This window comes from Thunnus thynnus, chromosome 12, assembly GCF_963924715.1.
Source record: "Thunnus thynnus chromosome 12, fThuThy2.1, whole genome shotgun sequence".
In the NCBI taxonomy this organism is placed as follows: Eukaryota; Metazoa; Chordata; class Actinopteri; order Scombriformes; family Scombridae; genus Thunnus; species Thunnus thynnus.
Window position 1 is genome coordinate 15,042,900 of NC_089528.1, and position 14,052 is coordinate 15,056,951.

A 14,052-nucleotide genomic window follows, 5' to 3' on the forward strand; every position below is an offset into this window, starting at 1 on the left:
AGACAGAGCAAATTTTAGGTGTGTTACACGGAGGCATCAGAAATCAGCAATCAACAGGTACCGAAAGGTTAAGAACAGAGCAAAGAAAGAGTGAGATAGAGATAAAAAAAAAGAGCGAGATGGCTGGTGTACTATCTGTGGGCATAATTTTCAGGGCAACAAAAAGGCAGGCAGGCAGAGGGGAACCAAATCCTGGTCCGTTTGTCTCCTCAAATGGCCTCTAGGGACTGTGTGAAATGGCTCTTTTCTTCTTGGTCCTTTTCAGCCCTAAACCCCATCTACATGACAAACAGTGTCACTTTGAAGCTGCTTGTATCATCTCTGCCTATCTGTCACTCATTCCTGACCTTTTGCTCCCGCCTCTCATCTTTCTCTTTTTCTCTTTCCACAGTAATTCACTTTTTTTTTTTGTCGCTGTCTCCCTTTCATCATCTATCCTTTTCATTTAACTTTGATATCTGCCTCTCAAAACAAGTCTTTGGATTTGAAGCAAATGGCAAAGACATTTCAGCAGTTCTTCTGACTATGTCTTATGTTGTTTGAGGAGCATTAATTAGACAAAAGCCCAATCAATTAAAACTAACCAAGTGTTGGTTACATAATACTTCATAGTTAACCTTGAAATCTGAATTCATTCTTGAGGATCAAAAGATTTAACTGAGCCTTGTTATCCACATAAATGAAGCAGATAAACAATAAGGCCAATCAGTAATGTCATTACGCCTCCTTTGTTTTGGCCTGTATTGGCACTCACCCACATATTATGTGTGATATATAGATGAACAAACACATGATTCAGTGCCTCTATTAGGCTATCACTGTATTTTTTTACACACTGAAACACAGGTGCTTTTGTGCATATGAGTGCGTGTGTGTACATTCAAAAAATGAACTTAATTAGTGATGCAATGTCCTCATGCTGAGCAAAGGTCATCCTACCTGGTTGAAGCGTTCCATCCTCTCCTTGACCTCAGCAAGTGTAGGGTTTGGGCTGCGAACCTTGACCTCTGGATTTTGCCTCTGGGCGTGTAGACCATTTCCTACCACTCTGCCAGTATAACTGTGAGAAAAAGAAAGTGGGAGTGTGGGAGTCAGGTATTTAGAGAAAAATTGGGGGATATTGGTGTCAAATAAAGGAAGATACCCTTTTAGCTGTAGAAAGAAAGAAAAGAAGTTGTTGCTTGACAAAACCCTAATTTTGCGTTATTCTGCTTGTAATAGTATAGTATTAGTATTGTATGTATTTGTTATTGTGAGATTTAATATTTTATTGTTGTATATAACCATGTGTAATTAAACAGTATACATCTTGGACTTTACTGTGTTACGCTTGACAAATAAACTAAGATGTAATCCTGCTTTTATGTCAAATAAAATAAAACAAAACAGAAACATACATTATGTAGTCCATCAAAGTCTGTATTTAAAGTCTTCCTACTGTACCAGAAAACGTGTTCAACATAAACTAGAAACCATTAGGGACTCATTTGTCAAAGATGAAACACCGAGCATGTTGCACATTAAAGACTCCATTGTGCAATATGTTTTCTATCAACATCACATCAAATGAATCAAATGTGGTCAGAAATCATTCATTGCTACTATGATTCATTAATTCAAATATGACTGAACATTGCCTTGTAAAAATGAAATTTAGAGAAATGGTGAACTGGACCCCTTAATCCCTGGCATGCTCTGTGGGCCTGGAGCTTGGCGGGGATTACAGCTGTTGATTTTGTCAGAGCTGTTGTTGAGCTGATGTCGAGCTGATGTCAGAGAGGCTAACATTTTTAGCAGCATCCCTGATTTACAGAAGAAGTGTCTTAATTGTGCAATCACAGACACAAAAGTTGTTTTGGGAAAAAAAACAAAAAAGTAAAATATGACTTGGCGAACCACACTTCAGGCTCCAGAATTAATTGATTTAACATTTTATAGTTTTAAAGGTAAAAAAATTTGAAGGAAATGGATTACATTACGATTTATTGTTTTGAGCATGCATTTGATGATATATTAAAGGCAGCTGTGCCTCTATATTTCGTAAAGCAAGGTTGTACTGAAGGGTTGTGTTTGAAATCCAAGTCCTGCTAGGAAAATCAGTACAGGATTAATAACGCACACACTGTAACTGATATTTATTATTTCTTCATAATACTGTCTCTATTGAAAATAACCATTTATTAACTGTTACTAATAACTAAAAGTGACAGGCTGGTAACAGGAAATTAGTCATAATACTTTTCCTAATTTAGACACTAACCACTAACTGACTAATGACTGTTATTCTTGTAAAGAACAGAATAGTAATTAGTGACTAAAACCATCCTCGAAGCTATTTATTCCTGATTTTAGGGAAACAATGAGACATCAAACAGTCTGACAGAACTAGAAGCTCATCAAAAATTACCCTGCCTTACAGAGAAACTGAAAGTACATGTACTTTCAAATGCATTATTATTGGCGATAACGGCTGTTAGTGTAAAAACCCATTCACCTTGTCTTACAGTAACTCTCCCTTTTTTAGAGTTTTTGTACATATACACACACTCATCCCCCTCCTGCTTTGGGATCCTCCCAGGTATCAGTGTTCCTCACCCTGGCCCCAAAGTTAAGCATCAACAACCTCCAAAGGAAACTTATATTGCCTGCTTGTATGATCTTAACCTTTTGATAATATATAGCAGGCTTAGATTCGCAGACTGGCTTATAAACTGCGAGGTTTGCCTTGCACACAAAATTTTTTTTTTTATTCCCACAGCTATTATACTGTTACCCAAATTAATTTGAGAATTATATGTTGATGTTAATCTTCCATGCGTGGGGGATTTAACAGCGTTAGAGAGGAATGACATGTGCTGGCATCAAATCAATTGATGCTTCCACAAGGCAGCACAAGGCTGATAAAGTGATTATGGTTGGTGTAAGTGAGTATGTTTATATGGATATGGGTACATGCGTGCATTTGTGTTGTGCGTGCATTGTGCATGCACACACACTTATATGCATACATGTGAATATGAGTGGAGGCAATCATAAAAGTGCTGAACTTGAGAATCTCTGGCCTGTGATCTAAGCAATGCCTTGATAAGGTCTGTGCTCCTTCGTCTTGCTGAAACAGCACTTTACAGAGAGCCCATAAAAATGCAAAACTTTCTTGCTTAACCTTCTGCTGCTACACATTACTTTGCATCCCGTTCTTGTTTATTTCTTCTTCCTCCTTCAATCACTTGTTTCACTTTAGTGTATTTGCAAAGTCAGTCCCTCCCCCCCAGCCCCACCCCAACCAAAGACACAAACCACTGTCTGCTTTGACAGCAATTGAAGCTCTTAATTGCCAACAGCTCTGAATCTTCTCTTGTCAAGATGGAAACAATCGATAGCTTTTGGACTTTCAACTCCCCGTCCTTTGACATAAAAGATTAATTGAAGAATCAAACAGCTCCCTAAGCAGTGGTTGAAAGTGGAAGGCTTGTGTGTTTGGGAGCGTGAGCGTGTCTGTCTCCAGACTTGGCTTGGGATAACAGTGTTGGCTCGGAAATGAGCTCATCAGATGGGATGCTAATGAAAGGGAAGTGTCAGGGCGAGTTTTGCAGTGTGTTAGGCGTGGAACATTTCATCGCAGGATATGTTTGATATTACACAGAGGATGTGACAACTGACACAGCTGGACATCCCAGGGCTGTGTACCTGAGAGACAGACAATTAATACTGCAAATTTCTGGACAGATCTGGAGCAGTCTTATCATAACATCAGATGTTATGATAAAACTACTGCCAATGGCAATAACATAGTATTTCAAATAGTTCTCACTATAGTCCTACAGCATGTCCTACCAAATTAAAGTTAACGTAGAGCAGAAGACTATACAAGAAAAATAAAAGACTGCAGCACCCAAATAATCTTTCTCTCTCTTGTGTGGCTAATAAATTAATAACAGCTTTCTGCAATCAACAGGACCTCCTCTCCTCTGGTGGTCTCACACGTTCAACTTCAACAAACAATCAAAATGACTACCTACACATGTTTGGCCTCTGACTCATAGCTCTCCGACTCTTTTTCTATAGATCTGACTCATTCCACTGTGAATACCCAATTGATGCACTTTCCTAAAGGCAGCTTTGTCTGTTCTCGTCATTCCTTCTGCCTGGAGCACAGACTAGCAGTGACCTCCACTCCCTGATGTTGACCGCAAGCTGAACTGTCTTGATCTGTTGACGGCTTGCAGGAATGTTCATGGGTTGTAAGTCAGAAAACACAAATTCAATATTAATCTCTTGAAGTGTACAGGGATATAGCAGAGAAAAAAACATTTGAGTGTGCTCAAGTGTTGAAAACAAAGCTATGCTATAGCATGAATAATAACATTGCAAGGATATGTCAACATTTAATGAGGGGTATACAGAAGGTTAGCTAATGCCAGAGTGAGGGGGCGTTTAGTAGAATGGCCCCAGGTAAAGTAGATTCTGGTTGTCTTTCATCTGTGCTCAGTTCTTGACTGATCACCGAGATCTGGCTGGAAGGCTTAAAGAGCCCACAACAGTCACCAGGGATTCAATTAGCTAGAATTTTTCGTGTGTTTGTTTCTTAAGTATAGGTAAGGGTCATCTTTGCATTTCTCCATACATCTGTCTTTCTGTAAAACTAAAACTAGATTCTTTCTTGTTCTACTTAACCTTCTGAGCAGAGCTTATTTTCTAAACCTCCCAAAGTTGAACATACGGCACCATAATTACTGGAGTCTTACAAGAAGACCCAAAGAGACTATAAAATAAACATGTAGCAGGTAGGCTTGTTGGATTCTAATTGGTCTATTTGCTTAATTGCATTCACGCTGCAAAACTGTCTGCAAAGACCTCTGCCAGGATCCCAGTGGTTAATGGGATTATCCAAATGTATCTGCCAATAAGAGAACTGGTTGTACATCATCTCAGAGATGATTAAAAGTAGGTTCTGTTGATATTTCTGATGTGCTTCAAGATTCACACTGGAATTAAACAGCACATGAAGGTTACATGATGTGCTTGGAGCTTGACATTTTGTGTCAGGAATTTTAATTTAGTACACAGTTTATTTGGATCTTTGCCCTTGTAATAACAATCAATAATTATCTTGTGTTAGTTCAAAAGCTGAAAATTCTGTAAAAAAAACAAACAAAAAAACATGAGTTTACTTGATCAATGCCTTGATGCAATGTATCAATAGGATAATATTAGAGGGTTATATCTATGTTGCCCAGTATGTTGTGTAAAGACTGAACTTGTATTGTGCTGTTTAAAGACTCACCGGCATCAAAGACAAGTACTCATTCGTGTGGACCCTAGGAAGACTAGCAACCACTTTCTGAATCTTTGACAACAATGAAAGGTGAATAAATCCCAGAACACTGCGTGTATGTGTAAGGTGCCATTACAATTAAAAAGCCACCAGTCAGTTTATATATCAGTATATTTGTTAGATCAATGTAACTACAGCTCCTTATGCCTAGCCAAAATATTAGACATTGAACATATTTCAGTTTGCTTATGCGATTACATATTTGTATGTAAACTGACTTGGATGAATGATTCCTCTGAAACAAACCCGCTGGAATGAGAGCAAACCGGGAGGGGAAAAGTGTTAATGAGTAATGATTGAAAGGAGATGTGAGGTTGTTCTCTTGTGTGAGAGAGTGTGTATTTTTGTCGTTGTGGGTGGTACTATTTTTGATGAGAAGGGCGCTGGTGATACTGCTGTCAGGGTAAACAGCAAATTGATGGTTCATCATGAGTAATAAAAAACCTCTCCCCACCCTCCCGGCTTTTGTGGGTAGACAGGATTGAACATGTGTCGAGTTATTCACAGAGAAGTCCTAAGATTACTACTATTAATATTACCGTTAATAACTGAATATTACTGCATATGTGGAACACTTTGTAAAACATGAACAGTGCTGAGGTCAAGGAGACAGCAATTGCCTTAGAGTTTTAAAATAGATCCGTCTCTTTTTGAGGTCTACTGTGATTTTTTTTTTTTTTTTGATTCTGTCGGCCCTCTGTCAAAAAATAAATGGACAGTAAGTATGCACTATGAAAACATTCTCTCTCTAATTAAATTCTCTCTCTATTCTCTCTTTTACACATACAAGTACAACAAACATGTTTATACATAAACAGAGATTAGAAGAGTTAGCACATATTTTAGTAACAAAACAAGAGCTTTACAAAGAATACACTGTACTGGACACAGAATTAAACAGAGTCTAAACAGAAGAGATGCACTAATATGTTTTAAGCCAATACTAATATCACATATACTACCCACATTGGTTGATTCCAGTAAAGCAACCCTTATTTTAATACATGACATTTTCAGATATGCATTTCTTCAGAATGTGACTATTTTATTGTCTGTTGCTAATTTGACAGTTTTATCAAGAGACACATGTTCACGTAAGATGAAAACATATTGATGTCACATATACTGCTCTCCATACCATTAAGCCCATAACATCGTAAAATACAGCATTACAGCCTCGTCTTCCTGCCCACTGGAACAAGAGGACCTGAAGTCACGGGTGAGGCCTGTAGTGAAAGCAAGGGAGGGGTTGAGTAGATGTTTGTAGCCAGCTAACTTTACGAGCACGGCTTGGACATGTTGAAATACTCTGAACAGGAGGTTTTGTTCTGAAAGGCCAGACTGTTCTCACACGCTGTGAGCTTAGCAGCCATTCACTCTACCAACACTAAACACATTAACAGGCAACTGGTCAAAAGCCACTTTGCAAACATTTAATCAGCATGACATATGTGCACATACTGTCTCTTGGACAGTAAACATGAACATGTGCAAACACATGCAAATGTTGCACAAGCGTATACCCAGTAATGCAATGTCAACATACAGTGCTGTATAACCACAAAACACTCGGACATTAGCCATACAACAAACCCTCCAACCCACAGCTTGTTGTTCCCAATGATTGACTTGTTTGCACCAATAAAAACAGTTAAGATAAATATTTTATACATAAGCTATGAAGCACAGGCAAAATCTGTGGTAGCTCTCACAGAAGATGTCCAAACGCCTGGCAGCTTGCTGTGCTTCAAAGACAACTTTATTAGCATGGAAATACTTAGATCATAAAATGCACAAGGAGACACAGCAAGCAAATCAGGAGAGGTCATCTGTAGGGCAGGCAAGCTCAAACAGTGTGCTTTTCTTTCTATGCTCTATTTCTCCCTCCTCCACCCCACCCTCCACCCACCCACCCCACCTATTATTTTGCATTCTTAAGCAATCTCTCCAAGTCCACCAAGAGGCCATGTCTTCAGTTCAAGACATCTTTAATCCTCTTGATTTCACTGCCCACCACCACAAACTCTATAGTATTAAATCGACACTCTCTCTCTCTCCTCTTGTTGCTGTCTTTTGTAACCCAGCTGGTTACCACATGAACACGCTAAACGCCACCAGTAGCTGCAGTCTCTTGGAAGTCTCAGCAGTACCTGGGGCGTGCGGTCTTGGCTTAATTTTACTCTCACTCTATTCCCACTAGCTCTATTTTTTTCCCCCTCTTTATCTGCCTCCTCCTATCTCTTGACCTCACCTCTTCCTTGTTCCAGCTGGCAGCTTGGGGATTTGGAAATGAAACAGTTCTGTGGCCAGTCTTGTCCCAGTGAGACTCCAACCTAATGGATGTTCAGAAACACTATGACACTATGGATAATGAGACTGACTTTGAGAAAAGTTATCCCAAGTTCAACTACTAGAAAAACTCAAAATAGGTTGTTCAAAAATTCTGGAACTGTTCTATTTTACTAAAGGTTGGATTTTTGGTTTCCACTGCTGAAATTGAAACATTTGACTGTAGTTTCAAGGGTAGAGACTTCAAATTATTTGTCCAAATTTTGTGTAGCTCCCAGTTAATCTATTTAAGAGCTGACTCAAGGGTGCCATGTGATTCTGTAGACCTGGCCAGTAGCCCAGTGGGCCCTCTGTCATGGTTCTTTGCAGCCTGGCAAGCTGCTATATTGAGTGATGAGTCAGAGATGTAAGCAGAGTCAGCCTGGGTCAGAAATATAAAGAGCAGCATAGGCGCCGCAGTCATGTTGGCAACTCTAAACAAGATCAACAACACAGTCAGCTGCTGGACCCCGCAATCTCATCTATTCTTTTTTGAAGTTACTTGGAATCTATTTTGATGATTTCATACTGTCCAACCGCTCCTTTTTCATGGGAAGTGTCCGCATGACTAATCATGAGATGGTGTGGAACTCTTTAAACTTGTTTTTCCTTGATAATAATCCATCTGTGGCTCATCAAACTGTGTCCTTCTCTAGATGGGAATGTGAATGTAAAAGATTCCCAGTGAATATCAATTCTGTGGCTTTAACTTGATCTTACGGTATGTTACCTAAAGAAGTGGTTTCCAACCTTTCTGACTTGTGACCCCCCCCCCCATAAAACAAAGTAGCCTAGTGTCTACTTGCAACCCCTTGTCACAGGTTGCATAAATCTACCTTTTGTGATCAGTTCAAATAAAGAGCAATTTTTCCATTCTGAGATTTTCAAGAGGTTAAGTTCATAGTTGAGTCTAAAAAAAAGTCTGGAAAAAGAAAATAAACTGAATTTTATGTAGGAGTTGTTTTTTCTACTTTCCTTTCCTTTCACTATTAATGGTGGGGTTCCACTCTCACATATAAACAGTCCACAGGTTATTAGCTCTGGTTACACTAACTGCAGGGTTATGTCACTTCAGCCAAGATCAAACATTTGTGTCCAAGAGCTTAACATTAATGAATCTTTACAGTTTTTGTCTTGGACTTCACCTGAGGCATGACACCTGTGCTGAGTTGCTGGTATATCTGTCTTTCAGGCACTGTGGACCAATGAAATATGGCTGTTTATGGCTGTGTAGCTGGATTGGAATTACACACCACTATGTTGGTCTCAACTGCTTTGCCACTTCTTAAGAGGTCCCTGGGTGACTTTACCAAGACTAGGATGGTTTATTGAGTGGTTGCACTGTAACAGCTATATGGTTGAAGGTCCAATGGATCAAATTACTCATGGCTATTACGCACTGAAAGCCTGTCCTCTACAGTGCAGTAAAAGGTGTTACTGCACTTATGAATGGCTCCCTTCATACTGTATATTTGTTTTCTGTATTCTTTTTTAATGTTATCAAATACATGTAAACAGCTTTTATTGGGTCAAGTTTCAAATCAATATTTCTCCACACCATCAACATGGTATAATCTCTTCCACTGAGTGCTCCCCTGGGGAATCCAGATATCTAGCTTTCATACACAATAATTAAATTCAAATTTCCTTTCATTTGTATCATGCACATTGCTCTTTTGTCAAATGACCAGAGCTCCATGTTGTTGCAAAGCAAAGCAGCCTGTCTGACTGTTTACTTCTCTCCATGTTTGTTTGTGTAATCAGTGGGATAGCTGTTGGCTGGATGTATTATCAGATTTTTGGGTGGATGAAGATGAAAACCGACCCCAGTCCTCTCTGAGCCACTAGACCATGGTCTTTTGGAGATGCGGCCCACTGCTAATAGCAAGCTGGAACTCTCTTTAGAATTGGGATTTCCAATCTGCTCAGTGCCAAATGAATTTTAAAAAATGCTGTGGAATTTCCAGTGGGGCGTGTGTAGCGCTGAGGTTAAACATACACTTCCTGGATACATCCGGCCTAAATGTTTAAATGTAGATGTTGCCCTGGTCCTTGTTTGTGGTAAAAAACAGGTCAGCTGTAGGCTACCTCAAGAAGTACTCTGTCTTTTGGGTTGAGCCCAAGTCTAGTCCTGTACTGGTATGCTCTCTAAGCCACCGTGACCTGGACCAACCCTGAGGAGCAAAAGGGAGGGCCAAGATGAAGTGAATGTAAGGAGAGAAAAAACAGAGGTAGGAAAATGATCTATGACTAGGCACAGTGATTCACTTAGCATGCACATACACTTACAGGTAATGACATACTGTGATTACCTTGTACCTAGGAGGCGTTTGATACTCATCATTACAGCTATTCTATCTGTCTATTTCTAATTCCCTCTCCAGGCTAGGTGATGTCTACAATATCTAGTTTGGCTCATCATTAGCCCATTACTAGCCTACACACAGGCAAACATGTTTCATTTCAATGCTACTCCAGGCTAATGAACAAGTATCGATTTATCTAACAATCACAGCAACTGCAAAGAGCTGAATTAATTTGGTGTAAGTGACTGGCTTTTGGCAACAAACTGCTCGTAGTCTCGTTTTCTTACTCACATTCTCTCACACAGTCTCTCTCTTTCCCTCTTATCCTGGAATCTGTGTAAGCAAATCTTGACATTAGCAAATCAAACCTTGCAGCACAGTGTAATGTGCAGTATATACTTTCCAACTCTCTGAGAGGGCATCAGATCCAACATGTACTGTAAGTACTTGGTGCTGCCTCGACACACTGATATGATGTTGAAGGTCTAGTGTCACACAGAAGAAATACAAATTGCATATTGCTGCGATTCGAGTACATTTCTATATAGTACAAAGGCAGTACTTTCAGATTTCAAACTTAGTCGCTGGTCTGACAGTGTAGCAAAATATGCTTCCACACTGCACCCGTGTGGCCAATATTATGTACTGAAAGCAAACAGCATCAACTCTTTGAGGCATCTGGACATTCTGAAGTTGCATTTTAAGAATGAGCTCAGACTCTGCATCTAGGCTAATAGGCTCTTAAAAGCATCAGTTGTTGTAACTTGTATCTCATGCTTGTCTCTTTGATATTGGTCTTAAACACAGAAAGCATCACTAAACCTCCCTCATAATTTCTTCTTTGGTTTTGGAGATGTTGTGCATAGCCTGTAGCATTGAGACTGGTCACAGCTGAGGGTACACAAACTTGAGCCAGTGCAGACACTTATTTTTCAAAATTTCAGTTTCATTCAATTAAATGCAATTCATCTCAACTCAGATCAGTTTAGTTATACCCCTACCTGTAGAATTGTTATTTGAGATTCAGAACAAACTGAATGACCTTTTCCAATACAAAGTGAGAGAGGTGTCCCCCCTAACTCCTCCTCCTATTAACCAATTACAAATCAGAGTGAGTAGTTTGTTACATGAGAGCTAAAATATGAAGAGCCTATAAAGAGCTTAAAAGACCAGTGTAAAGGATTTAGTGAATGAATGAATGAATGGCCCTCTCTAGAGCCATAGTTTGGTTTGTCTGTTCTGGGCTACTGTAGAAACATGGCGGTGCAACATGGCGGACTCCGTGGATGCACCGGCTCCCTATGTAGATATAAAGGGCTCATTCTAAATTAACAAAAACACAATGATTCTTATTTTCAGGTGATAATACACTAATTAAAATATACTTATGAATATTATATTCCATTTCTACACACTACACCTTTAAGTAGTGCTAGAGACAGACAAATGTGAACATACAGTATGGCTATAGTGTTTAAAACTTTAATAGTCTCTGGTGGCAGTTACATAGATTACAACTGTAATTGGCTTGTGGTTTGCTTTGAGGCCATTCCCAGGCCTGACTGTCCCGACTGTGTCTGTCACTGGGTGTAACTGTTCCCCACCTCTCTGTGTCGCCTGCTTCGATGTACCAGCAGACATATTGCAGGCTGAGTCAACAGACCACACAGACTTCTGGGAAAACACTATACAGCTCCATTAGATTGGAGGAACAAGAAAGTCATGTCCGTCTTGCCCACACACGCAAATAACATGCAGACAAGTATCGTTTCCTGACAAAGACGATTTCTCTCTTGTGCATATACCCCACACACTCACTCACACACACTTTCGTCACTCTGTACTCCTCACAAACGTGCACACATAGCCACCTCTGTGTTTGAATTTGCAGATTTAATTACACAGGTGTGTCTTCAAAATGTCAAGAAATTCCACCAATGATTCTTAATATGAAAATGTCTCAAGTTAGAGGAGGATGTGTACTTTTCTGCCACTCTTTGCTGTAATTGTGGCTGACAGCGAACCCATTGCTAGAGCTGAATTAAGTAAGTTAACCCTTTTAGACCTATGCCCAGAAGTGGCCACCTGGATGTGATTAGTTTTTTTTTTGTGTGTAAAATAGATGATAGATGGTGATATACTGTGCATCATCAAGCACTAAATGTCTTTTTTTAAGCACAAACTTTTTCATATTTCAATTTATGTTAATTAGTGAACTTATAGTTAATCCTATAACTATATAACAAACAAGGCAGGTGGGCAGGATTTAAGTAAAATTAACTGATTTTCATCTAACACCAGTATACTGATAGGGTTTGGTCTATGCAAAAACAAGTGTCACTGGACTGCACTGATTTCTCAAACACATGTTGAAACTTGTGTAAACTGATCAAGCACTTACCTTCTTAAATGACACTGATTTCCCAGTAGGTGGCAGCATTAACCAATTTATATTCCACAAAGTTCCACCAGACAACTCATTAATTTCAAGGATAGTGTGTGTGTACGGTATGTAAGAACAAATGGATAAAAGATGTATGTTGGAGAAAGTCACAGACAGAAGAGCAAAAAACAATAACAAAAAAAGAAAAAGACGTGACAAGAAGCAGACCTAGAGCAATGAATCTATCCTCCCTTCCAACCACATGTCGACATGCCGAGGAGGGCATGGATGGCTGAGGTTAGACGTCTGGGGGGAACCGGAGGGGCAGTTGGTGTATGGAAGGCAGACAAGGGCAGGCAGGGGCAGAGCCAGGATAGTAAACTATGCCCCGGAGTGCAGACGGGTGGAGTGGACTATGATCCTCTGGTGTGGTACGACCACCTGTTTGCCTGTATGTCTGTCTGTCTGATCCAGGCCAGAATGGCGTGATCTAGTGCTTAAGGGTTGACAGCTCAAGTGTAAACTAAAAGCCAGTCAAGGGGTTCATCGTGGAGAAAACTGAATATACTTTACCTCATGATTTTAGATACTTATTTTACATCTGTATGTACTAGCTAGTTTTGCAATCACAGCTCAGTGTGTACAAAGTGTATCATAAACACACACTAACAGAGATAAAGGGCAGTGTAATGTCACATCTGGACTTTACTTTACATGCTGACTGTGTAAGCAAAGAGCACTCGGTGCAAACAGGCCATTTTTAATTCAAACACACGGTACGTTTGACTCAAGACAACAAACAGACACAGGCGTCCACATATTCAGACGTACACACACAGAGTAGAGAGGGCTTATGAGGGTGTTGAGAGAAGGGGTCAGGGATCAGACTCTCTTCACTGCTGTAAAGGGCACATGGGAGCACAACTCACACCCATCCTTTGCAATGAACAGAAATGCACACACACAGGGGACACACAGACAATCACCCAGTGCATTTATTTTGCCTCATATGGAATCAGAAGATAGGCATAACCCCAACTTACACACAAACAAAAAAAGGTCTAACACATACAGTAAGGTGGACATTTGAGAGCACATTGTAGAAAAGAGATAGGGAGGCAGCTCTATCTACAGCTACCTGACACCAGAATAACATATAGGATTAAATACTGCAATGTTGGGCAAACTGCTGTTAAGGCGTACGAGAGAGTAACTGCATCAAAGGCAGAGAGAAAAAGGGCAAAGGTTAGGGAGCTAATTTCCAAATGAAGTCAGTCAGATGGTAGCATTGACAAACAAGGCCAAAATGGCTTTCTTGGCAGAAATCCCAGCCAGAACTATCATGTTTGTCATGATCAGGCTTATGTGTCAATCAGCCACAGGTTCAAAATTGGACACATCATCATAAGTCAGTCAGAAAGCTGAATTGGAGAAGTCCAGGTTTGGGTTAAGAGGCTTGGACCGTAACTGAGAAAATAGTTCCCTAGAGCCCAAAGTCAGTGAAAGTCTCTTCGGCATTCTCTATACACTTTATTCTGTTCCAACAAATTGCAAAGCTTCCATTGTGAATTTGTGATTTTGCCTGGCATCAGTTCAAAAGTGTATTATTTGAAATTGGTGATAAATTAAAGATATAGGAAAGTCACATTCTGGAATGTGTAACTATGTGCAGTAGGTTTTAGTTATATTGGTAGCCTTTC

General features: G+C 39.8%; 1 protein-coding gene across 5 annotated transcripts in view; it reads right to left on the reverse strand.

Annotated features, from left to right (window-relative positions):
- The window catches only part of LOC137194156 (glypican-5-like), a 120,185-nt gene that overhangs the window by 38,726 nt on the left and 67,407 nt on the right, over nt 1-14,052 (reverse strand). For all 5 annotated transcript variants that reach the window (XM_067605771.1, XM_067605770.1, XM_067605772.1 and 2 more), the window contains one exon: nt 940-1,060. In XM_067605771.1, coding sequence (XP_067461872.1) covers nt 940-1,060 — 121 coding nt within the window. The remainder of the gene's footprint in view (nt 1-939; nt 1,061-14,052) is intronic.